Genomic DNA, 26,601 nt, shown 5'->3' on the forward strand with positions numbered 1-26,601 from the left:
GGAAGGTTGACCCGCCTGGCCAGAGCATCAGTGGCCACACTTCAAGCCACATGGGGACCCTGCCTGGACCTCCCACTCTGACTAGTGGCTCATCACGGGATTATCAATTCACCCTCCGGTGGTCCATCTGACATCCTGGGGTGCTGGTTCCTTAATACAAAAATAATAATCTTGACCTCCCACCGGCAGAGGACGCCCATAAGCCAGCATGTGACAAAACTGAAAATAACTGTCACCTACAAGTCTTAAATAAGTTCCCGAAGCCAAAATGTACATCTGTCTTTGGTCCTTTAATTGCTCGGCTATACCTGAATTGCTATGTGTGCATCAAAGTCATTCAGCAGTCCAGGCACTCAATATTTAGTGGGATTCCAGCATCGGGTCAAAATGTCATTCTCATTAGTGGGACCAAGAGTCTGGAGGAACTGGGTTTTCCCTGGATGTATTCTGTCTCATGTAATGATCTCCCTTACTCACCTGAATGTCTATTCACAATAACTGGGTGCCACCAACCCCAGGTATAAGACACCAGACTTCTAATTTATTATAATCTAAGGCAACAAAAAGATACAATCTCCTCACAGGTAACTCGCATGGCAGAGTAAGTGCAACACCTCGCTTCTCCCGAATGCCTCCCTAGGCTGGGGTTGGAAGGGTCCAGCGCTGGTGCAGATCCTTGGCTGTGCATTCTGGCTCCACCACACAGCAGCCATGTGTTGGGTGCACTGCCTGCGGGCCTCACTTTCCCCATCTATAAAATGGGGATGATCCTCATGGAGCTTTGATGAGGAACAAATGGGAGTGCAGTGCATGGCGCAGAGGGAGCGCCTGATACGTGATTGACCTAGGAGGGCACAAATGCCAAGTCATGTGACTCTGCACCCCCAAGGCCTGGCGCATCAATATAAATGCTCCCAATCGAGAGGACAAATTGAGAGTCAGCCATGGGGGACACACGCTATGAGAGCGCTGGCTGCCAAGAGTTCAGCAACATATTTCTAAACAAATGCTTTCCAAAGAGCAAAGTTCAGACCAAGCTTGAGATTCTGGGTTCCCCTGGAGTTTCACTAATTAAAACTCATTATTTCAATATACAAAAATGTGGGGGTAGAAAATGAAAACACACAAGTAATAAATGTTAAGCTGTTCTCTAAAAATGATTCCCACTCTGCAATGAGTGAATGCTTCAGTAATTACTCTCCCATGACTGAGTCGGCGTTTTCCCAAAGAGAAATACACACAGAGCCTTGTCATAATACTTTTTTTTTATTACAATATCCAAAAAACTGGGTATGCAAGTTTAGGGGATCTCAAGACCCCTTCTTCAATCGTAGGAATGTGCCATCTCAAGACGGTATATTTAAACTATAAAGAAGTTCAAATGTAAAGGAAAAAGAAAATGCCATTTCTTCATTAACATTCTGTGTCTCTTACTACCAATCACATACTCTTTTGTAAACCCTGAAAAATTTCCCTGTAAATAATATATATATATATAGTGTGTGTGTGTGTGTGTGCACGTGTGTGTGTATAAAGTGTTGGTAGCTCCCTTCCCCAAAGACCAGCTGTTTTCCTTAATCATCTGCATTAGTGTCAACAAACAGCTACAGATACATATTTCTTTGAGAATTAAATACATAATTGTGAGATTCAAACAAGCCGAAGGGCAAGAGGAAAAAGCACTATGTGGATGGCACATTTGGGGTAAATTACCAAAACATCTGTCTTTCTGAGTCACCGGTTCCCTCTTTTGCAGACTGCCTTTCCAGGAAATTCTTTATTGCAAGCACAGCCCCAAAGGCACTGGGCAGTCTCCTCACTGCCATCGCACCTGATGGTTCCAGTATTGCTATCAGCAAACGTGTCGGCTCCCTGCAGAGTCCGGGAGCCATGTAAGGGCACAGGACACTGGGCGAGGGCTGCTAGGACTGGGGCCCACCTGCTCTGCCCAGCACGCAGAGTGCCCAGGACGCGGGTGCTGCCGCTGGGTGGCCTGAGGCTCGCTCCTGCGTTCACAGGTGCCCTGCGTCTTTTTAAAGAGGGGTTCCATGAGCGGGAACGAGTTGAATGCACGAGCGCCGTTTCCGATGGAAAAGGAATAATGTGAACTCGCCCCTCTCCTCCCCTCCTCTAAAGCTGGCCGGCCGGGTGGGTTCGAGTGTGGGTGTTAGGCCTGGATGGCAAATGGGAGACAAACCGACCAAGCGACCTGAACATAAAGAGAGACTCGCGGAGAAGCCGTCGGGGCCGTCCCCACGGGAGGAGCCTCTGCCACAGGGCCGGGCGGGCAGCTCCACCATGGGGCCCGGGAGGCGAGTGTGCGGCCGGGGCGCCGTCACTGCAGAGCCCTGACGAGGTAGAGCTTCTCCCCGTGCTCGCTGGTGAAGATGGGCGCCTTTTTGTAGTGTTCCACCAGCTCGTCCATGGTGTGGAAGCGCCGCTGCCCAATGCAGTAGACATTGTCCACGAGTTGCACCTTGAAGTGTTTGTTCTTCCCTGACGCTTTAAGGGACACGGAGAAGTCGCTGGGCTGGGGAGGAAACAGAACACAGTTACAGCCAGGCCACAGCTGGGAGCTGTGTCTAAATCCATCCACATCTCCTGTGTGTCTAAATCCAAACCACCCATTCCTCAAACACTGGGTCTCTGGTTTTTTGTTTGTTTTGAGACGGAGTTTCACTCTTTTGCACAGGCTGTAGTGTAGTGGCGCCATCTCGGCTCACTGCAACCTCCACCTCCCAGGTTCAAGCGATTCTCCTGTCTCAGCCTCCCAAGTAGCTGGGATTACAGGCACCCGCCACCATGCCCAGCTAATATTTGTATTTTTAGTAGAGACGGGGTTTCGCCATGTTGGCCAGGCTGGTCTTGAACTCCTGACCTCAGGTGATTCCCCCACCTCCCCGCCTCAGCATTCCAAAGTGCTGGGATTACAGGCATGAGCCACCACGCCCAGCCAGATCTCTGTTTTATATCTAGAACGGCATCTGATGTTCATTCAGAAAGACCTGGAGGCAGTCCATGATTCTGAAATTCTGAACCACAGAAAAAATAAATTCTGCTTAGCCCAGTTTCAGTGCTAAATGTGTTTTAGTTATTTGAAAAGTGCAAACTCATTATGGAATATACAGTGTTGCCCTGACTGCTGAAGAAATTTGCCGTTTTTCATTTCCCAAACTATTTTTTGATAAACTGGGAATTTATTAAGAGTGGTTTGTATGCAGGCAGTAGCTAGAAATTTTACTGTTTCTGATGTCTAACACTATTAGAAATTAAGACGTCAAAATTTTTCTAATTCTTTTTTTTTTTGAGACGGAGTTTTGCTCTTGTTGCTCAGGCTGGAGTGCAATGGTGCGATCTTGGCTCACTGCAACCTCTGCCTCCCGGGTTCAAGCGGATTCTCCTGCCTCGGCCTCCTGATGTGCCACCACGCCTGGCTAATTTTTCTAATTCTAAGCATTTGAAAATATGAACAGCAGTGGAAATTCCGGTCGCATTTTAAACATAGTTCACAATATCCCAGAGGAAGCTGAACTATGGTTTGATTATAGATTTTATTGAAAAATATTTAAATTCTGTGATGTCAGTGCCTTATATTTCAGAATATTTTAGAAACATGTCATTATTTTAATCAAAATGCATCTTTTATTGGCCAGGTGCAGTGGCTCACGCCTGTAATCTCAGCAATTTGGGCGGCCGAGGCAGGTGGATCACCTGTGGTCAGGACTTTGAGACCAGCCTGGTCAACATGGTGAAACCTCATCTATACTAAAAATACAAAATTAGCCAGGCATGGTGATGCGTGCCTGTAATCCCAGCTACTTGGGAGGCTGAGGCAGGAGAATCGCTTGAACCCGGGAGGTGGAAGTTGCAGTGAGCAGAGATCACGCCACTGTACTCTGGTCTAGGCGACAACAGCGAAACTCCATCTCAAAAAAAAAAAAAAAAAAAAAAATATATATATATATATATATATATATATACACACACACACACACACACATATATATAGAGAGAGAGGTCTTTTATCTCATTTGCTGAAAAACATGCAGGAAAGAAGATACTAAATGATAAATGTTCTTTGTAAAAAATATCAAGTTTTGATCAATTCATTAAATGAATAACAATTAGTTACTAACACATGCCAGGCAGGCGGTACCCTGGATACGTGTGTGTGCATGCAGGACATATGCTCTGTGACAATCCAGTGTGGGAAGCAGATAAATAGAGGTGGACAGATGACTGCACAGGGCAGTAAGTTCTATGAAAAAAAAAAAAAAGAAAACAAAACAAGAAAACAGAGTTGCATGAGAGAGGAGCAAGAGGTATTGGAGGTCTAAGTGTGTGAGCGTGTGCAGATATGAGAGGGAGTATGTGAGTATTGAGAGTGTGTGAGAGTATGTGTAGCGTGTGAGTGCATGTGTGTGAATGTGTGTGCACACACAGGTATGCACTGCGGGGCAGGAGAGCCCTCTGGACAATGTGGAGCTGAGCCTGTGCTCTCCGAGGCAGGGCTGGTAGAGACTGCTCGGGAAATTGGCACCTTGGTGAAGAAAGGGAAGCAGGTCCTGTTCTGTGGCACTAAAGAGGCAGTGTGGCTGGTGGAGTGGAGGAGGGAGTCTGGTCTCCCCTCAAGGGCCCCAGAGTAAAACTCACCTACCCAACTGGCCCCTGCCTGTGGTTCCAATCCATCAGACTAAAGGATTTCCCACCCCCAGTCCCAATGTCACTCCTGTTCATGGTGTTCTTGGGGTCATCCTCTGTCTCCTCATGATCAACTATTCTCTTAAGGCTCAGCTCAAAGGCTATCCCACTGTTAAGAAGCCTCACTGACCCCAAACAAGGTAAATCCTCTACCCACTGGCTTGGTAGGTAGCATCAGGTTCATGCCTGGCCAGTGGCAGGACCGCAGCTTAACATCTGAAATTTTTCATGGAATTCCCAGACCAGCTTTCTGCTTTTCTCAAAGCCCAGGAACTTCCTGCTCTGAGGGTCCAGCAGCTCGGCCCCGCTCTGCGACCTCCCAGCAGGACCTGAGACAGTTAACAAAGGCCTAGGCCGTTGTCTATTACAGAGTTCACAAAAGCCCAAATATGTTTGATAAGAAGTGTGCAACTCTTGCAAAACAAGGAATCACTCCATTTATGCCACTGACAACTCAGGGGAATGAGTGTCGGAGAAGACTCGAATTGTGCAAGGCAGCTGGGCTCACCCACCAGCCACAGCTGTTAACAGAAAAGAATGAAAGGAACAATTGTAAGTATAGTTTGTCTTTATGCATACCTCTGTCCCAAATAGACCAAATAAGAACAAACCTTTGAAGGGAAAAGCCCCATCTCATCGCCATGTGAGGCCCAGGGCATGCTCCTGGATGAAACTCCAGGAAGAAACCAGAAGGTTAATCTCAGATTAGGCCTCAGCCTATAGATGATTCATATTCTGTAAAGATGTATATTCTGTACTAGAAGTTGTGCCTTTAGGAAAATATGAAGGGCAGTCTCACTTATAGAGTTTACTATAAGCCAGGCTCAACTTAGAGATAAAGTGGCATCATTTTTAGTGGAGGCAGTATGGGAGTGAATCACGGTAAATATATGATACTCCCAATTTTAATTAAGCCAAATGATCAATAGATGACTTTCTACATAAGGGAAATTTGCTTTTAATTCAAGCTCCTTAATTTAACATCATGGTGTGTGTGTGTGCCTGTATGCACGCATGAGTTGTAGCAATAAAATTTTCACAGCAGAAGAGGTAATTTTTAATTTCGTGGGCTCCTGACCAGAAACCTTCAAGTTAAGGATGTAGAACCAATTTATGCCAAGCAGGAGTGCTAAAAGTTGGGGAGTGCTCTTTAATTTAAACTGAAATTTTCTGTAGGAAATCTGAAAAAGACCAATCTGTATACTAACACACACCGTTACACGTTACCACTGAACACCTCTAAGTGAAGTGTGAAGGTGAACTAGTTAAGATGTTCTCCAAGTGTGCTCTTAAGACCAGCAGCATCAGCATCCTCCGGGAACTGGTTAGGAAGCATGTTCTCAGGGGCCAGCCATGGTGGCTCACACCTGTAATACCTGCCCTTTGGGACGCCATGGTGGCAGGATTACTTGAGGCCAGGACTTTAAGACCATCCTGGGCAACATGGCAAGACCCTATCTCTACACAAAATTTAAAATAATTAGCCAGGTGTGGTGGTGCGTACCTGTGGTCCCAGCTACTTGGGCGGTCAGGGTGGGAGGATCACTTGAGCCCGGGAGGTCAAGGCTACAGTGAGGTATGATAGCACCACTGCACTCCAGCCTAGATGACAGAGTGAGACCCTATCTCAAAATAATTAAATAAAAAAAAGAAAAAACAAAAGCAAATTCTCAGGCTCTGCCTCAGCCCTGCTGCAGCAGAAATTCTGGGGTGGAGCCCAGTCATCTGCGTTTTAACCTCTAGCACCATGTGTTTCAATAAGCCCTTCGGGATTCTGATGCAGTTTGAGAACTGGAAGAAAGAAAATGTGGAACAAACATCGGTAGTGTTGGAGCCCATCAACAAATGTTTGGCCACCAGAAAAAGATGGGAATGCGATTTATGGGCAAAGCAGCCCATGATGGAGGGAGTGCCAGTCTGCAGATACCTTTCTGAGTCTGTCCTGAGGACTCTGGCTCTGCTCCAGACATCTCTCATAGGGAATTTCCCCTGAAGGGACAGCTGGGACACTGCTGTATGGTCTCTTCCTTTCAGAGTGAGTCAGTCCCTGCATCTGATGGAGACGGAGTTACTCCTGACCCAAAACAACTCTGCCTCCAGAGGGAGCCAGGGAATGATTCCCATAAAAGCAACTCCATCAGTCCTGTTCTCACCTGTTGTAGTCCTTCCATGGTTGGCTTTCTAGAACAGACTTCAAGAAATCAGATGAAAAAGGACCACGCCACACTCGTTCCTCAACAAGTACGAGTACTGATAGTATGGCAGAGTACTCTACATTTAAGCTTGTCAAAGAATCTTAACACATTTTTGAAACATGCAGTCAAGATGCTGGCTGAGGCTGCAGTCATCTGAAGGCTCGACCGGGGATGCAGGCTCTACTTCCAAGGCAGTCTGCTCACATGAACCCCCGGGGGGCTCTGTAGGGCTGCCTGAATGTACTCTCAACATGGCAGCTGGCTCACCCTAAATCAACAGAGAGCAAAGAGCCAACCACGAAATGCCCATCTTGGAAGCTGCCCTCCATCGCTTCTGCCACATCTTGGTCATTAGAAGTGAGTTGCTCAGTGCAGCCCATGCCCATGGGAAGAGGGTCAGGTTCTACCTTCTGAAGCAGAGTAGTAAAGAATTTATGGACATCTTTTTAAGCCATCATAGACGGACACGACACTCATTAAGATTTTCTACGGTTGGACTAAAACCTAACTAGACTCAGTCCCTGGGTTTTGAAACATCTGCCCTTTGATTTCTCCTCTTTAATCGCCACCTTTGTGCTACCTCCCACTGTCCACATTTCCTACACTTTCCATCTCCAAATACTGTACTTACTTGATATATAGTAATTTCTCTGTGCTGATTACTGGGCAAATTCTTCAAATTTTCAAACATCAGTCCACTTCTTCCTGTTATGTCCTTCTGTGAGTATTCCTTTTAAGGAAGGATTTTTCTGTTCTCATAGTTTTTGAATCAATGGTTCTGGACAATGAACAATTAGTACAACCCATTCATTCGACCCTTCTTTTCAGACAGTCATTTTCCAAGTGGAATCTAAGGACAATTAACAGGTTGGTGGAAAACCAACCTCTCTCGGGGCCTCTATGATCACTGTTGTTTTTGTTTAGGCTTTAGAGTCTATGTTTGAATATAACTAAGTGCAAGAACCCTATTTAACTCCACATCCCCACACCGGGCTCAGAGTATCTGGTGTGCCACAAACGTGCAGACTTAAAATTTTCTAATTTTGACTACCTCTTCCATTATTCATTCCTTCAGGTAATTCTTACACCTCATCTCTTTGCAATTTGTGCTTGCGGTAAGTGGGTACTTTCAGAAAAGAACAGTAGAGAGCACACTCTTTGATCCCATCTCTACGGCTTCACCAGCTTGATCCATTGCCTCAAATACTTGCTGAAAAGCACCTTTGCAATTTATAAAACAGATGTCCTGATCAGATATGCCTTTCCCTCTCTCAAGATTTAATCATTGTTTTCTCATAGAAGGAAAAAAAAAAAATGAATGCCGAGGACAGACTTTAATATCCTTTATTTCCTCCTCCATCCCTGAAAGCTTATGCATTAATGTGATTTTCTTCTAAGCACAATGGTCAGGAGGAAATGGGAGGAAGGGGCCTTGCTCCAGGTCCTTTTGGTTCTTTAAACCTTAAAACTTCTCCTTATCTTTCACTTTGGACTTGATGAAAAGATGAGGGTAGAAATGCCCTTTGTGTGATTCCCCAGGCCCCCCACACAGACCCTGGACTGATCTCCAGCCATGCTGAAGTCTCCAAGCATCCATAATCTGCACATCTCCTTCTATCCCCAGAGAGAGGTCATCCTGTTGGCTTCTTATCACAAGTTGTATCATTCTTTTCTTTTGGTAAAGACATGTTTTTATTCTTTTACTTCTTTACGGAAGGCACTCTTCCATCCACAGAAGTGGTTCATTTACTTCCCAAAAGTGAGAACAAATGGGTTAGAGGCAAATCGTGATCCACTGATTAATAGTTTCTCTGTTTTTATCTCGGAAAAACTGCCTTTCAGTTTCACCATTCTATTCGGTCACCTCCCTAGTTGTCTGAGGCAGCCTTCTTTTAATCAAAATAACTCCTGTCTATACTGATGCTGCTAGCTGTCAGGTGACTCAGCGCTCTTTGTTTTTACATCAGATTCTCTCTTCCTTGCCCCAAGTGTGATGAGTCTCACCAGCATTTCCTATTCTCCTATCAATGTTCACTCTATAAAATATTTACTCTGCAGGCCTGAAGCCAGTCCACACTGACATGTTCAAATATTCATCTCATTAACTTTGGAAGTAACCTTATTTACATAAATGATGAAAAATCAGTCATCAACTATAGAACAGCCCTCCAAGTCCCATCTACCTAATCTAGGAAAACGGAGCATTCCGTGTCCACTTTCCAGTTAGTATGCATGTGTGTGTTTAGCCCTCCCTATCCTCAAATGTATTTCCCAAAGCCACATGTAATATACCTCACTGTATAGGCCTTTAGAATATTGTCCTTGTTATTCTTTGTCTTTCCACAGTGTCATACCTTATGTGACTGAGTGACAACTTAAGTCAGAATTTTACTATATTACACAAACAGTATGCATAAAGGCTTGAATCAAGTGCATACTCCACGATGCAGTGGTTCTCAAATTGGAGCATCGGAATTATTCAGGGGTTCATAGGTTCTCAGGATTTGGAAGAAAAAAAGGACTCAGAGGGCTTCCTCAAACCAAGGTTGCAGAGCCCTACCCCAGAGATTCGAAGTCAGCAAGCTGAGGCAATCTGCATTCTAGCAAGTTTGCTGGTGATGCTGATGCTGCTGGTGTAGGAACCACACTTTGGAATTATTGCCATGGATGGTGGCTGAAGAAAATTATACACGGGTATTCTCCTGCTCGCTTGTGGCAGCATCTATGCTTGACTGCGTTATACTTCCAATGACTATACTGTAGATGGGATTTTTAAAATGCTAAAATGCAATGCAGTAAGGAAGATGGGTGAGAAGACCAGTTTGCAAATGACTCCACCATCAGTTATTACAATGAACTAATTTAAATGGCTTTCTGTGTTATCAACTCCACAGGGATCTGAAACTCTATTTTGTTACTCTGTGCTGCTCTTGCCATGCTACAAAGGTCATGTTAAAGAAATGCTTAGTAATAGTGCCATGAGAAACATCCCCAGATAAATGAGAGACCCCACACAGAAATACAACTCAAAAGGGGAGACATATGCCCCCTGAATGAAGACAAGCAAAAAGTAAAGCCGAGATTAAAAGTTATGTGGTGATGCAAATCAAAACCACAACGAGCTACCACTTCACACCTACCAGAAGGGCCATTTTACATATATGTGTGTGTGTATATATATGTATATTTATACGTGTGTGTATATATATACACGTACACACACACACACACACACACACACGGCCATGTATGGCTTAATGACAGGGTATGTTCTGAGAAATACATCATCAGGCGATTTGGTCATTGTGCAAACATCAGGGTGAACTTACACAAACCTAGATGGTACAGCCTACTACACATCTAGGCGACAAGGTATGGCCTGTTGCTCCCAGGCTACAAACCTGCACAACATGTTACTGTACTCAGCACTGTAGGGACACTGTAACACAATGGTGTTCTGTAAACCAGAGAGATGTCTAAATCTATAAGACAACATAGTCACGGATTTTTTGCAGCCACAGCTGCAATTTTAACCCCAGTGCGTGACAACCGTGGAGAACTCCCAGAACGAGGCCAGCACAACTCCACCTTCTGGGAAAAACCAAGAGCCATGGTCCCTAAAGAAATTATGAGCCTCTTACTGACCAGGTTTGCTACTGATTGTATTAAAAGCACTCGCTTTTAGCAAGACGCCTGTGTTCACAGATCCCAGTAAATGATGCATTGCTTGGTGTGTTTTAAAGGTCAGCATTGAAGAGCCAGCCAGAATGAGAAGGCAGAATCAGAATCAGGTGATGAGCACTAAAGTTCGAGATAACAGCCTGCACTGCATGGTCTTGCAGGCCCTTCCATCTTCAAGAGTTAAATATGCTTAAAATTAGAACTATTACAAAAATCCAGGCTTAAAACTTCCATTTTGTACTGGGCAAAAAGCCTGGCAATTAAAAATAACTTGTTATCTTTGAAACTGGAAAGATGCCTACAGGCACTGCTCACAGCAACCTAAGGTTAAGTCATCTCAACATTAACTCATTTATGAAGAAACACCTACGGATCGCAGAGCCGTAACCATGAAACCCTGGAAGCAGTTTTCACTTTGCTCTGACAACTGCCTCCTTCCAATTCACCAGCAGAAACACAGCAAGTTTATTTTCAAACTCTAAACAGTAAAAAACAAAAAAACCCAAACCAAAACAAAACAAAAAACCCCAAAAAACTCAACAGACATACACTTCAAGAGATAAATTCCACTCAACAAAAGCTATAGTTCTAAATGAAGTTCAGCTTTATGACAATATTTTTATAATTTTGGAAATGTAGTATTATGCAGAAATGGTTTTAATAACAGTCACAAGAATGTATAAAACCACCAGGAATGCATCATAGGGATCAAGGGTTTTCAAAGTGTGGTCCCCAAAGCAGCAGCATCACCACCAAGAAACGTGCTATTAATAGAAATGCAAATTCTTGGGCCCCAGACCTCCTGAATCAGTACCACTGCAGGTAGGACCCAGTAATTTCTGTTTTAACAAGCCTCGAGGTGATTCTGATACACTACACAGTTTGAGAATCATTATTTGGAGAAATGGAATGATGAAAATGCCTGAAAATAGAGTTTTGGGTAGAAGTTATAATTTCTATAAGAAACAACTTTGAAAATACAGAAAGGAACTATTCTAATTACTTTACTTCCTGGCCAAACTCTTTTAATGTATTTCAAAAAACAGAAATGAAACATCCATTGACTTTTAGTATGGCCAATATGTGCGTTAAATTATCCTTAGCAGGAGAGTTTTTCTCTATTGGAAACAAATGTATTGTATGACAATATTAGTATCTAATACTATTGCAGGACATAATAAATACATGATCTCTCCGGGATCTAAAATCTTACAGAGGAAAATGGCCTCCCAGACTTGTGGCTGATGCTGTCCAGCAAGTCACCCAGGCCAGCTGTGCACCTTTTCCAACCATATCCTAGTTGTGATGTGTCACTTTCGGAACAACCTTTACAAGGAGGGGGGATGCAGCAATTAAGAAAATAAAATACTGACAACTTGTACAGTTTACCAGAAACCCAGTAAAGGGTTACTGTTCATTTTAAGTACAGCTTTCTAGCCACATCCATAGAATCAATGTGGACAAAATGTAATATAAAAGGATTTATGAGGGACATACACAGGGTGAGTAGGATTTCTGAGTTATCTGGATTCAAGCAGGTATAGCTCACAGGTGAAGGTATGGTAACGAAATATAGAGAATAAGCACCAACAATGTATCACCTTTAGCTGCTAAGGATAAACGACAATTGTAGATGAGAGAGGAGAGCGACGGAGGAGGAAGAAATGGAAGAACAAGCAGTAGGCACTGAAGTTCACGACAGGAAAGAGGGCCCAACAGGTTCGTTCATTGGTTAGTTCACTGATTCATCTAACATATCCAACAGATACTTCTGAAATACCCAGCACTTGCTGATAGTGGATAGCGCAGGATGTGGCAATGTTTGTCCTCCCTGAAATAAGCACCTCTCAATATCGTCAAGCAAGGGTCTAGCTCATTTACACTGCAGTCACTCAGGGTATTTTAAAACCTGATACGCATGTTGAAGATCCATTTCAAAAGAAACAGCTGTGCTTATCCAGAAGCCAGGCTTCATGTGGTAACCTCAATTAAAGGCCCAGGCCCAAAGATTCCAAGAGAAAAGGAAATTAAATGAAGATGCCTGCCTTTGAGTCCTGCAGGGAGGCTGAACCCCTCAGAAACCTTTCCATCCTGGCATGCTGTGAAGGAATTATGTCAGATCATGAACCTAAGGGCTCTTGGTGGCCTGGTGGTGGCTGTGAAAGCCAGCTCTAACCTGGGAAATGCCAAAATGAGCAGGAAAACACATGGGGATGGGGGGAGGCAGTGGATCGTGGGAAAAAAAACAAGCAAAGGACTTGTCCACTTGTCCACCAGGACACGTCCCTGGCAGTCACAGATGACAGCTGAGAACAGCCTCGGTCATGAACAGGAAACGCAGCAAACCTGGCCTGGTTCTGCGGTCAGGAGAAAAGAAGCCATACACCTCAGGGCTCTTGTAGAATCCCCGTGGCACAAGGCATGCACACTAACAGCTGAAAATGGCCTGTGTCACGGCAAGATCCATCAGGACAAGCTGCCCTGCACAGCATCAGGCCACGTGGAGCCTCAGACCAAGATGGTGCTGCTTTGTGTGCAGAGCCGATGCAAGTGCCAGTAAAGCCCTTTCCACCCTATATTCCTGGAATCATACATGTTGCTCCTTGACTTTCTAAGTTAGGAGAGAATGCAAAACATCTTGAAAGGCCCCCAATTAAAAAATTGTTAAAAGGAAATACAAACAATTAGTGCTTTAGTTCTTTTGAAAAAGTTAACTCATTCTCTAACAATGCAAGGCAACTGAGACAGTGGGGTGTAGAGTTCTGAGATGAAACCCAGCCAATGCATGCATCCCTCCTTATCCAAAGGGATCTGGTCCCTGAATTCAGACAACAGTGACCACCTGTGCATGTTCCACAGAAAAGCCATAGGTCCTCCCTAAGGCCAGCAACCCCAGAGAACACCTTTTTCATCTACTCTCTAAAGTCTTGCCTCTTCTCCCCAAATCTTAGGCAGAAAGAATAATGACTGGGAGCAATGTCTCCACACTGCAGGACTTCCTTCTGAGAAGTCTCTTCAAACTCAAACATTTTAAGCCAAGATCATATTTTGTGCATTATACTTAGCCCTTAAGGACTCTGGACCAAGCACTTAATATTGTAATTGGTTTTCCAGCACTTTCTCTAAGTTTCTGCTCGATTGAGTTAAAAGCGCTGCTGTCCTTAATTTGCTTAAGGCTTCAAACCCGATCTAAAGGAAGTGGTGCACAGAGCTCTCGTCATGTGAGAACAATTCAATGTGATGTCTTGCCAGGAATGATAAACTCTGGTGACTTGATAAGAAAATCTCAGAGTTCAGATTTCAGATGAAGTTAGCTTTCAGGCTGGCATTCCTGTCCAAGCACATCTAAGGCTCCGCAAAACTGATGACACCACAAAGGAGTCCAGTTTCCACCACCACGATGCTCCTTCCTCAAAGAGGAGAAGATCCCATTTGCCTTTCTCTGGAGGGCTTTGAATGCTTCTCTGATCAGTCAACAGGACTCCTGAATGTGCACTTATTTATTGTGCCAGTAACCTTTTCAGAGGACAGCAGGGGCAGCAGGTAGTACATACTTACTAGTCTTACAGTGTGTATTTAAAAATGAAATTGAAGCCTACTAGAACGAATACAATTCAAATACATCAAACATTATCTCCTAAATGCTTGTTTTGGAAGTCTCTTGATTGTAGAAGGTGTATTTGTAAAGACGTTTGCAAAACTGGTCGAATACTTCCTTCACACACGAAAAGGCTGCCTTCTGGGATGCAGGCTCCACCCCCATGCCTGAAACTCACTGCCCCCAGCCTGCCCACCGCTGGAAGTGGGTCTGCTGCCCCAGTCGAGTGGCTTCATATCTCCAACCCACTGCACACACACACAACTCATCTCTCTCAAGAACCCTTGTTTACTTTTCAATTCATCTCGTAAGTGCTTTAAAAGCTTTTCAGAGATGAACTCAGTGGCGCTGCCTGCCGTGGCAATGACCTTGGGATTATACGGTTTACAAAGAGAAAGCAAGTAAACAACAAAAGGCGGTGTCAGAAACCAGCCACCAGTCTTGCAAAGATTGCTTTCTCTGGGAAACAGACCGAGTAGAAATAAAGTAAATCACTCGGGCCTTCTACGTCCACAGAATGGGCAACCAGGAGAGAAAATGATGTTTGAGTCTGTAAAATACAAGAGGGGGAATCTTCCGAGAGAGGCAGAACCACTTTTGTCAGCTACAAACATTTTTTTAGTTAACCTCCCACCTCCAGAAATGGACACCTACGATCCCCAAAACAGATGCAAGGAAATCACGGAGTAGCAAACATTACACTAAATTGCATTCATCTGCATCTCCCGCCTTTCTGGTGTACTCACACAATGTGAAATGGACGTGGCACACAGAGCCACTGTGCAAGCCGCATTTACTGCCTCCAGCCAGAGCTGCGGGCGCAGCGAACTTACCGAGGACTCGCTGTCCCTAATGAGGAAGTCGCCCTCCACGCCCCGCTCGTTGAGGGCGCACTCGGCCTGGTGCCGCGTCACGTTCCCGTAGTACCACTCTCTGCCCGCGAAGCGCCCGCTGGACGAGGGCCCGGTGTAGCTTATCTGTGGGGCGTGTGCAGGGTGCAGGGCAGGCCCGTCACTGAGGACCACCACGTAGTTTTTGGGGACGAGGCCCACCTGGCCCCGGGCATTTTTGCATTTCCACCACTCGGGGTCGTTCTCGGGCTTCTCGATCACCTCCATGGTCTCCCCCTTCTCGAAGTTGAGCTCCTCCTCCGTGACTGAGCTGAAGGGGTACAGCGTCTGGACCACGTGCAGCACGCGGGAGCCCTGGCCATTGCTCAGGGAGGCGCCCTTGCGCAGGCTCAGGAAGCTCGGGGACTCCGCAGCTGCCTCGTCCACCTCCTCCAGGACGTAGTTGGAGGGGAACCAGCCGATCTGCCCGTTGTAGCTGCCCCGCCACCAACCGTCGCTGCACTTCTCCATGACGGTGACACGTGACCCCTTCACCAAGGACAGCTCATCCTCCCGCTCGGCAACATAGGCGAACTTGACGAAGGCCGGGATGTTGAGGTCGTAGATGCGGTCGGCGCTGCTGCCATTGGTGGGGTACTCAGCATCCGTGCTGGGCGTGGGGGACGCGTCCCGCGCGCTGGTCTTCCTGCGCGTCTTGCCAAGGCCTGTGGAGACACAGCAAGGCTCAGTGGCGCGGGGCACTTGGGCACCACCCCACTCCCTAGCCTACCGGGATTTCCACGCAGTTTCTCTGGCGGTTAAATACAAGGGGGCACATGGACAGTGCTTACAAAATGTAATTACCATCAGAAAAATAAGGTTGCTGGCAGCTGCCTCCTGTAGTTGTGAAGTTACTTAAAGTTGAGAACTACTTAAACTGATCTATTTTACCCATAAAAACATGTCACAGGGCCAGCACGGTGGCTCACGCCTGGAATCCCAGGCTTTGAGAGGCCCAGGCGGGAGGATTGCTTGAGGCCAGGAGTCTGAGACCAGCTTAGGCAACATAGCAAGACCCTGTGTCTGCAAAAAATTAAAAAAATAAAAATAAAAAAATTAGCCACCTGTGGTGCACATCTGTGGGCCCAGCTACTGGAGAGGCTGAGGTGGGAAGATGGCTTGAGCCAGAGTTCGAGACCGCAGGGAGCGGTGATCGCTCCACTGCACTCTAGCCTGTACAACAGAGGGAGGCCCCATCTCTAAAATCAAACAAAACCAAAAAATGCGGAAGTACCACTGACACAAAAGATAATGGGAAGAGTAGAAAGTTTCCTTCTGAAATAACCGTTTTTAGAGCATCCCTGTGCCTCTGAGAAAAATAAAGTGTAAATGCAGAAAAAATACCTTTTTCATTCCTTGAATGGGTGAGAAGTCAGACTAAATGAATTCAAAGACCCCTTAGAACTCTTAAGACCATCCAGTCTTAGGGAGCACAGCCTGCATAACCTGCCCTGCCCCCAGCTGCCTTGCCACTGCCTCCTCCACTCCTGGGACACTCACTGCCCTCACCTTCACCCCTGGGCAGCATAACAGCCCTAATGGGCAAAACCCATCATCTTCACCTTTCTTCTCGTCTTACGATTCTTCTCTTCTTTCAAAACAGCAGACTAATTTCCCACAACAGACTGTGATGAGTGCATTAGGAAAACTTAGCTGATACCTTAAATCGAAGACACAATTTTTCATACTGTGATTCAAAGCCCACTAGTGGATCATAAAAACTAGTTTAATGGGTTGCAACCAGCCTACAGGTATGTGTTGAATTTAAGGGAATAAAGAAGAAAATTTCAGTGCATCAAACACAATTACAGTAAGTACTGTTTCTTCAGTCACAGATGTGAGTATTGAATCAGAATGAGAAACATTTCTTCCTGTGCGTGATGAAAAATGCTAGAAAAGCCCTAAGGTAAAAATGTTTTAACTGTGTTAAAATGCATGGAATTCTGGAACATTCTACGAGAGGAAAGCATGTCTGCCCCAGAGCTGGGGACACACCCCACACAGGCAGACCTGGCCTTCCTTAGCTGTCCTGAGAGATGAGTGCTCCCACCACAGCTCTGCTTTGACCTCTATCTTAACCAGTGTGGAGGTTTGGTCATTTGTAGACTCCTCAAAATGACTTCCTCAAAGCACTTCCATGGGTAGCTTCTTGTACCCCTTTCTCCTTTTCTTCCTTAAACTAGAATAAAGGGGATCAGTCCTAAGAATTACTTGTGCTTCTATCGCCTTGCTGAGTGGGCAGGAAGTCAAGAGGGGAAAAAGGCTGATTGTCCTTAATGGTGGAGAGCTGGGCCGCTGCCCCCCTGGGGCAGATCAGCCCTGCCCAGCAGACTGTCCTAGGACGTGCACCCACGCAGCACCAGGAGGCATGTGAGGCCACGTACGTTTCAGAGCAAATACACTGATTCATTTATGCTAATGTCCTCTGACATTTCTCTTTGTACCACATTTTATTCACGTGCATGGGCAACACAAGAGTAAGCCAGAATATTAGAACAGGTGAAACACTTAGATCTCTACTTTGGGTTAACCCACATTATACAAAAACATAAACCTCCAAATCTGAGAACTCATCCTTTCATGGGATTTCAAATGCAGGATGGTTCAACTACACAATGAGAGCACCAGGATAACACCACAGCTCCACAATCCGGAAGGCAGGCCATCCATGAAAGCGAACTTTTTCTGTCCAGAAGGCAGTGGTGCCCGAAGTTCAAGCAGGAAGGCCTTACGGCCTTATCAAACGGCTAGCAAGCTGGGACCACCGGGGCCAGGCTGAGGCCAACTTTTATTGGCAACAATGATGTCAAGAAATAACAATGAACAATACACTTTTAATGGACCTTTGCAAACATGTAACTTACAAAAGCTATTTGAGAAAAAAACGCCTGTGGAAGAGCGGGTTTCGGAATATTCATCAGGCCATGAAAATAAAGGCGACAAGATCAGCAAAAAAGACAGTAGAGAGTGGCCATCACAATATGTTATACATAATTGATACATGAATATTCTACTTTAGTGAATTCTTTCAAAAACAAAATACAGTAATTTAAATTAATTAATACAGCCACTGAGTTCCTGAGACATACCAGGCACAAACCTAGACTTTGATGGAGGGTGAAATGAGCAGACAAGCATGCTTTCTGCCTGCACAGAGCTTATACTTCTCCATTAAGACTGGAACACTGTACATAGCAAGCATGCAGCAGAAATTTTAACCTGTTTTGTTCGAATGTGATCTCTTAAGTAGTCTTTGGGGCAACTCAGAGGGTCAGTGCAGACTGACCGAGAGCTGCATGCTCTTGGTCAAATTACTTAATAAATGTCTGTGTACTGATTTTCTTACCCCCCAAATGTGAACATGTTAGTCTGCTCAGGCTACCATAATCAGTACCACAGACTGGGTGGCTTAAACAACAGACATTTATTTCCTCACGGTTCTGGAGGTTGGAAGTCCAAAGCAAGGTGCTGGCAGGGTTGGTTCCTTGCAAGGCCTCTCTCCTGGACTTGCAGATGCTGTCTTCTTCCTGTGTGTCTTCACATGGTCTTCCCTCTGAGTATGTCTGTGTTCCAATCTCCTTTTTTATAAGAACACCAGTCAGACTGGATGAGGGCCCACCCCAGTGACTTCATTTTAACTTAATCACTTCTGTAAAGGCTCCATTTCCAAACACAATCACCTTCTGAGGTCCTGGGGATTGGAACTTCATATGAATTTCAGGAAGATGCAATCTGGCCCATGACAGGCACCGGCATTCAGCTGATGCTATGAAGCACAGGAAGTGCTCTGTGGATAACAATGATTACTCTTATTAACTAAGCTGTGGCTTTCTTGTTGCTCTAAATGATATTTTACCAAAAGAAGGCCAAAGCCCTCTTTAAAAACACTTGGTCATCATCCTATCAGTGTCAGATGGCCACCAAAACAGAAAGCCTGCCTGCCAGACTTTGCCACCTGGAAAGCAAAGGTTCTTCCATGGGAGCAGTGCTGTATGTAGCTGCTGGTGCAGTGAAATTCAAGAGGCAGGTGTCTGGGGATGGAGAGGGACCTGACTTTACTGACACCTATGTTATCTAAACCCTCACAACAGTCCTGTGACAAAGTGGGCAACTTCTTCATTCATGGAAATGAGGAAACTGAGGCTACAAGAGGTCAGGGAATTGGCCCAACATACCCAGCCAGTGATGTGGCACAGACTGCACACCCAGTAAATCCCCATTTAATCCATAATAAATAGTCAAGAAGCATAGTTCTGGTAGTGACTGGCATCCAGCATGGTTTTTATGGAAAGCATTATCATCTGTAATATGATTTCTATGGGAAATGAAACTAGGACTCTCAATTGGGGTGGCAAGAATCTATTCCACTCCCTCCCTGCCTGCTTGCACGCCCAGGCGGAGAGAAACCTTTTCTCTTTCTCTACAGAATGAACAGGCCCCTGTGTCTCCAGATGGGAGAGGGGCTGAGGTTCAGATAATGAAGATTTTGGATAAGAAATGTAATACCAGTGACAGGCCAGGGCCCCAGAACAGCAGTTAACAGGTCTTGGCAGGCTGGAGGGGTACTGTGTGGGAAAGACGTCAATGGGACCAAGTTGCTGGGTTGCTGAGAAAGCAGGTCCCTTTTCTTCCCTGCACCTTCATCCTGCCCAATGGCCAGAGCCAGGGTCATCTAGAACAGAAGGGATGGGAGACCCTGAATGCTGGCATACGAAGATTTAATGTGCTCAGTCCTCCTGACTGCTAAGGATACCAAAGCAAGAAAGCTGTGGCCAGGGGGAGGGTGCCTGGGCAAGGTGTCTCAGTGGTAGGAGGGGGAGTGGGAAGAGAAAAGTGCACCAAGAGTGCAGGTGGCCTTTCTGTGTAAGAAAGGATAATTAAGTAAACTGCAACCCTAGAGTCAGGAGAGCCTTTACATGGGGGCAGGCTCAGGGGACTCAGTGATCCCTCATCCTTCTCCTCTTCCCTGGACTTCACCTGGAGCTGTGACCCAGCCAGGTGACAGCCAGGACATCTCAAAGGGAAGATTTCTGCTGCAGAACAAACAGGGATTCATGTGCGCCTGGGAGACGGGAGCACTGCAGCTGTGCGTCCTGACCGAGGGCAAGTCCCTGAGTGGTGCAGGTTCTAAGCGACCGCCTCTCTCTAATTTGAAGGCAAACTCATTACCTTGTAGGTAAAGAGGCGGCACCGGGATCCCAGTTTCCTTTCATTCTCTGTGTGGAGTTTTTCTATGCATCTCTGCTTCATCGCCTGATCCTTCATTAAAGTAAAACCACCTACTGCTTCCAGTTGTAACAGAGGCACAATTTGCACTCCAATGTGTGTTTATTTTAACAGGGTAACACAATTTTTTTCTCACAGAATTTTACATATTTTCTCCACAAGACAAACAAATCCTCACATCCACTTCTCAGACTCGGTCTGTCTTTAGCTACCATAATGAAACCATAGCCAACCAGAATATGGCAGACTGGGAGCCCCCATCGTCCGGGGCCCCTGCTCACCTGTCTGTGTCGCCTTTTGGAAGAGCACATTTGCCGGCACGTCCCTGGAGCCTGCTCACCTTGGGGTCAATAGCGAACTCCAAAGCAGGCTGCAGGCCAGGGGGATCCTTCAGGGAGATGTGAGGTAGGCGGGCCCTCACCCATGCAGAACACCCAGACAGTTTCAATTCCTCCCATCCTGCCCTGACCGAGGGATGGTGTGCGGTTGTGTGTTTTAGCAAGACTTGGGACAAGAGATGAAATGTTTTTCTTTCAATTCTCAAGTTAATCATAAAATCCTACTGCACAGAATTTACCTGGTTTTGAGCATTTTGGTTGGAGGTGTCACAGCAGCGTGCTTCAGATAAATGATACTGCGATGATCTAGAATGTGACCATTACAAAACCCTTCCAATGGCTGGCATGCTGTGTATTAGATGAACCAGCATTTTCTCACCAAGTAATGACTTTATCTACAGCTTGTTCAATAATGTTTAAACTGCTACATCTTTGCATGAAAAAGAATGAAAGAATGAAAGTTACCGTAAAAAAAAAAAAAAAAAAAAGCAAGATGCTGTTTCATGAGACATGCTCAGCAGTGAGCAGGATTTTAACTCTTACATTGAAGACTAGGCTCAGAGAGCATCTCAAGCTCTTTAAATCTATCATAAAATTATGGTGTTTAAGTTCTAGAAGAAACCTTAGAGATCTGATGGTATCTTAATTGGTTCAGGCGCCTGTAACAAAATACCGTAAACCAAGTGACTTAGAGAGTAAAATTACAGACATTTATTTCTCACAGTTCTGGAGGCTGGAAGCCCTATGTCAAGGCCCCAGGAGATTTGGTGTCTGGTGAGGGCCCATTTCCTAGTTCACGGATGGTGCCTCCTTGCTGTGTCCACATGGCAGAAGCAGCGAGGGTGCCCTTTGAGGTCTCTTTTATAAGGGCATGAATCCCATTCATGAGGGCATCACCCTCATGACATAATCACCTCCCAGCACCAGCACATTAAGGGTTAGAATTTCAACATATGAATGGGGGGAACACAGTCTGCAGCAGCTTGGCCAGTTGCAGTTCAGTCTGCAGCAGCTTGGCCAGTTGTTCTCAGGCTGCTGCTGTGGGAAATGAGTCCTGGGATCCCATGTGTGTGTGGTCCAGGGGACTGGGCGGGGCAGGAGACCCCCTACCTCCAGCACCTCCAGTAGCTGCAATGTTGTTTGCTCTACACAGGGGCCCTGGGCACTTGACAGTGTGCTCCACAAATGAGACAAGTGACAGAGGCTTGGAGAGTCTCAGCATTCGCCCGAGGTCTCCCAGACCAGTCAGCAGCCAGGTTGGAAGGCAAGGACGCACAACTCCTGAGCACAGAGCTGCCCAAGATGGACAGCAAGGAGAGCGAACAAACTCCTTAACCAAGTCACCTCCACAGGTGCCACATTAAAGACCAGCCACAAATTGTGCCATGACTTTATCTGCATTTCATAATAATAAAATAACATGTGCACTGTAGGTAATAATATTTGTTACTCGGTGAGCAGGCAGTGTAATTTTTTTTTTTTTTTTGAGACGGAGTCTCGCTCTGTCGCTCAGGCTGGAGTGCAGTGGCCGGATCTCAGTTCACTGCAAGCTCTGCCTCCCGGGTTTATGCCATTCTCCTGCCTCAGCCTCCCGAGTAGCTGGGACTACAGGTGCCTGCCACCTCGCCCGGCTAGTTTTTTTGTATTTTTTAGTAGAGGTGGGGTTTCACCATGTTAGCTATGCTCGATCTCCTGACCTTGTGATCCACCCGTCTTGGCCTCCCACAGTGCTGGGATTACAGGGTTGAAGATAGTATAATTTTAAGTGGCAAATAGCTGAGTTGGATTTAAAGGTAAACTACACTTTCTGCTTTTGTGGTGATGTGCAGCGTCAAGCTATTGGATCTCTGATCACAAGTTTTATTTTTATTGATAATAAGCACGTTTTAACTTTCCTGAATAAGATTACAGACATTAAAGATTGGGTTCTAATAAAAGCCTGAATATGTCATCCATTATTAATGTCAGCAAATTTAAAGTCAAAATCTTTTATATCCTTTTTCAGATGAAGGGATGTTATAACAGACGACTTTAAAACATGCTCTGGTTGTCATCTTCCAGCTGGAGTTCTGGAGATTTCAGATAAAGTGTCAAACAAACTTGGTACTTCCGAAACATATTCAAGCCAATTCATTTAGGCAGGGTGCACTCAAGTTTTGGGAGCTCTGTGGCAAAATCATTTAATTTTTGCTACTGATCAGATGTGTAACGTAAACCAAATTTCATCAGAAAGCTTTTTATTGAAAATGCTATTTTTGCTAAGAATGGAGATGATTGATCTGTAGGGATTTCCCCCACTAGAGTCAGGACCTATTATTAAAGTCAGCTAAATATTACGAAAAGCTTTTATTATTAAATACTACGGAGATCTGATAAGATCTGATTATGGTATAAAGTGACCAAAGTACATTTCCATTTAAGAGTTAGAATATAACTCATGTTCAGCTCAGCTTCTAAGAGTTTTTGTGTTGTTGTATATTCATTTAATTTGCATCTGGTTTTTTAGCTATGCTGCTAAGATCAGCTTCCACTATTCAGAGTGTGAAGGGCAAAAATTTATGATAATACTTCAATAGGTAAAGGGAAAAAACTCAGATTTACTCAACTTAAGGATTTTTTGACAGGGCGGCCACAGGAGATTAATGTAGTGGTTCTGTTGTCTTGATCTGTTCAGAACCCTTTGTCCCTTCTCTTAGTCAAACAAAATTCCTCTCTGAGAAGGGCCCCATCTCACCCCAAGCCTTCCCCCGCCTTTGCTGGCCATGGGGGAAGGCCCATGACTCATATCTGTGTAGTCAGGGCACTCCCGGGACCCTTGCTACAGTCATGGGGGAAATACCATCCCATGGAGGACACGGCCAGGGCTGCAGCAGCATCTGCCCACGCTGCAGAGGTTCATGTAAGGAGTGAAGGGCAGACGTGAGCAGGGAGAGGCTCAGACAGACAGGCCCCACCTAAGAGTTGCACCCCTGGATCCAACTGTACTTCTCCATCATCTGAGCCAACTTCTCATTTTCTTTTGTTCCCCTTCAGTTACTTTTGAGTTGACTTTCAGTCACTTCGATTAAGAGCCTTGAAAAATTAAAACCACCCTTCCACCAGCCTCACTGCTCCTCTCCCAAACCATCCCCCTTAAACGAGCCAAACCGTTGACTCCCATCTGAAAATGTGGTATATATGGGTGAGCTGAAAAGAACACAGTGACAGTTTTTGACCAAGGGGTTTGGGTACGGGAGTGAGGGTGGTGGTGGTGGTGGATCAGCAGACATAATTCATAGCTGGGTGGCGTGCATGTTTCCTAAGCCTGAAGAATCTGGCTTAAAATATTTCAAGTCTTTCTGCTGTGCCCCATCCTTAGGAGCAGGGGCTCCCTCTGAACCAGCCAGGGCCACTACAGCGGAGCATGCCACAGTCCTCTGGAAGCTGATTTCAACACCAGTAAAAGAAGACTTAAAATATTTACTGCAAGAGTAATAATGAGAAACCTGTGATGCTGGGAGGCCACATCCATTAAGCCTCACAGACCAACACAACATAGCCTCAATTTTCTGGGGGCTCTCAGAGTTGACTTAGGGTGGGCCCACATGAATTCACTGGGGCCAGTATCTTAGGCACAGTGGTCAGAGAAAACTCTGAGAGTGGCTTATGGACTTTTGGGTACACATTGATTTCAGACAAGGTCCAATTTAAGTCGGAAGAGACTCACGCACAAATGCCATCAGCTAGCTGCTTCGGCTGACACCTATTCCTTTTGTCACATGGAGACTCAGACATGACACTGACTGCTGGCCGAAGATGATGGAACTGGGGGTGTGGCACCTGGAAAGACAGTGACCTTTCCTGGAAGCCGGGTGAGGGCACCAGATGCCGCTGGTCTGGCCCCACCCAGGGTCACAGCACACCTGCCAAGACAGGCAGAGGACAGGTGCTGCTAACGTCCACTTCCGGGAAGAGCATCAGAATGTACTCACTGCTCAACAGAGGTGTACCCAGATGAAGGAGAAAGGGGACTCCGTTACTTTTTCGGAGATTTCTCTGTATCATTTCTGACTCCTCCCTAGCAACAGATGGCATTTAAGGTGCAAAAACTTTCAGAGAACTCTTAACAGATCACGATGCTCTACAATCCTTCCTGAAACGCTGTCCCTTGGCTCTGCCATGAATTCACACTAGAATACCTACAAATGCCACCTCCGGCTGCACCTTCTTTCTTCATTTCTTCAGTCTCCTCAAGAAGGGTTCTTTGTTCATTTGTTGTTTAATGCTCAGCCTCAGGGAAAGTGTGAAGAACCTACGCAGCCTCCTAAACCTCACAGACTAGTGCAATAGAGAGTCAGTTACACAAACCCAAGTTGCAGATGATGACCAATGGTGACAATCGCAATAAAAAGGAGGAGGTCAGGGAGGACTTCCCCGAGCATGTCTCTTTCGGTCCCGCAGGGCATGGAGGAGCTCAGGTGAGGACAGGAAGTACACGTGGCAAGGAAGACAGGCTACACCACGGCTGTGAGCAGAAGGACTCGGAGCCATTCAGAGATGTGAAGGAGGTGTTAGGGCTACAGTGTGGAAAGCAAGGGGACAGGGTACAGGACAGGCCTGGGGGCGGGGGGGAGTGGGGACAGCATGCAAGCAGCAGTAGGCACCGCCAGCTGATCCCGTAGCTGCAGAGAGGGATCTGGGCAGGGCAGGAGCATAGAGCTCTCCAGCTGAGGCTGGCAGAAACATGTCGAGCAAAGCAAAAATACTCGTCCATGGACCTTTCTCTTCCGAGCCTCCTGCTGGCAGAAAATCATCTCACCATTAAGAACTGTGTATGTTTAAGGAGGAAGAAATTCTAAATTCCTGACCACCATGGAGAAAAAGCAGTAAATGTACTCTTGACAGCTTCCCCAGTCTTCCATGTCCCTTTTGGGCACCAACTTCCCTTGCATGAAATCTCAGCCCATCTCCAAAATTGTCCCTTCCGGTTCCTGTTGTTGTCAGGTGTCACGTAGTTTCCTCCCTGCTCTCTAAGGTCCTAATCAACCTTACCAAGTTGACCCAGGAGACTTTTTACCTCTAGTAGTTTAAATGCAGCTTTATCAAACAAAAGCCAGGCCGGGATGGTGGCTGATGCCTGTAATCCCAGCACTTTGGGAGGCCGAGGCAGGCAGATCACTTGAGGTCAGGAGTTCAAGACCAGCCTGGTCAAAAGGCTGAAACCCTGTCTCTACTAAAAATACAAAATATTAGCTGGGTGTGGTGGCACGTGCCTACGATTCCAGCCACTGGGCAGGCTGAGGCAGGAGAATCGCTTGAACCTGGGTGGTGGAGGTTGCAGTGAGCTGAGATCGTGCCATTGGACTCCAGCCTGGGCGAGAGAGTGAGACACTGTCAAAAAAAAAAAAAAAAAAAAAAAAGGGAAGGAAGGAAGGAAGGAAGGGAGGGAGGAAGGGAGGGAGGGAGGGAGACAAAAACCATTATCTTTTTCAAAAGCTTAGCAACTCCCCATCTCCCTGAGGAGACTGCAGGCAACATGGTCCATGGGGAAACAGCACTGGCCTTCCCTCCACAGTAAAATGAGGGTTGATCCCAAAGCTCGCGGAGCACCGTGATTGGTAACCAGCACTACAATAACTTGGTGAAGCGCCTGAGAGCGCCTTGCCTGTCTAAAGGCCTGTCTCCCGCAGGCCGTGGGAGCGCTCACTGGTGCTCGTCTCACCATCCTCCTCATCTCTCTGTATTTATCTCCCTGGGAAGGACAAACAAAGTCACCATCGTGGCCTCAGATCCGGGCATGGAGCAGGCATTCAATACACATCTGCTAATTAATAAACCCCACTCACTGTCTCATCACCGCAATGTCACATGCACTCATCAGCCCCTCCAGGCCTGTGTCTGCAGCAACAGGCACCTACACTGCCAGGGGTGTGAGTGAAAGTAGCAGGCCAGGATCACGATGAGCAGACCTCCCAAGCACACACTACGCTGAC

General features: G+C 46.0%; 1 protein-coding gene across 4 annotated transcripts in view; it reads right to left on the minus strand.

Annotated features, from left to right (window-relative positions):
- Positions 1-1,246: 1,246 nt before the first annotated feature.
- The window catches only part of NCK2 (NCK adaptor protein 2), a 150,432-nt gene continuing 125,077 nt past the window's right edge, over positions 1,247-26,601 (minus strand). For 3 of the 4 annotated variants that reach the window (XM_010360985.2, XM_010360984.2, XM_030921117.1), the window contains 2 exons: positions 15,009-15,730; positions 1,247-2,530 (listed from right to left, as the gene is read on the minus strand). In XM_010360985.2, coding sequence (XP_010359287.1) covers positions 2,336-2,530; positions 15,009-15,730 — 917 coding nt within the window. In that variant the 3' untranslated portion in view covers positions 1,247-2,335. The remainder of the gene's footprint in view (positions 2,531-15,008; positions 15,731-26,601) is intronic. The other variant, XM_010360986.2, reaches the window with a different exon arrangement.

The sequence above is a fragment of the Rhinopithecus roxellana genome, chromosome 17 (assembly GCF_007565055.1).
Source record: "Rhinopithecus roxellana isolate Shanxi Qingling chromosome 17, ASM756505v1, whole genome shotgun sequence".
In the NCBI taxonomy this organism is placed as follows: domain Eukaryota; kingdom Metazoa; phylum Chordata; class Mammalia; order Primates; family Cercopithecidae; genus Rhinopithecus; species Rhinopithecus roxellana.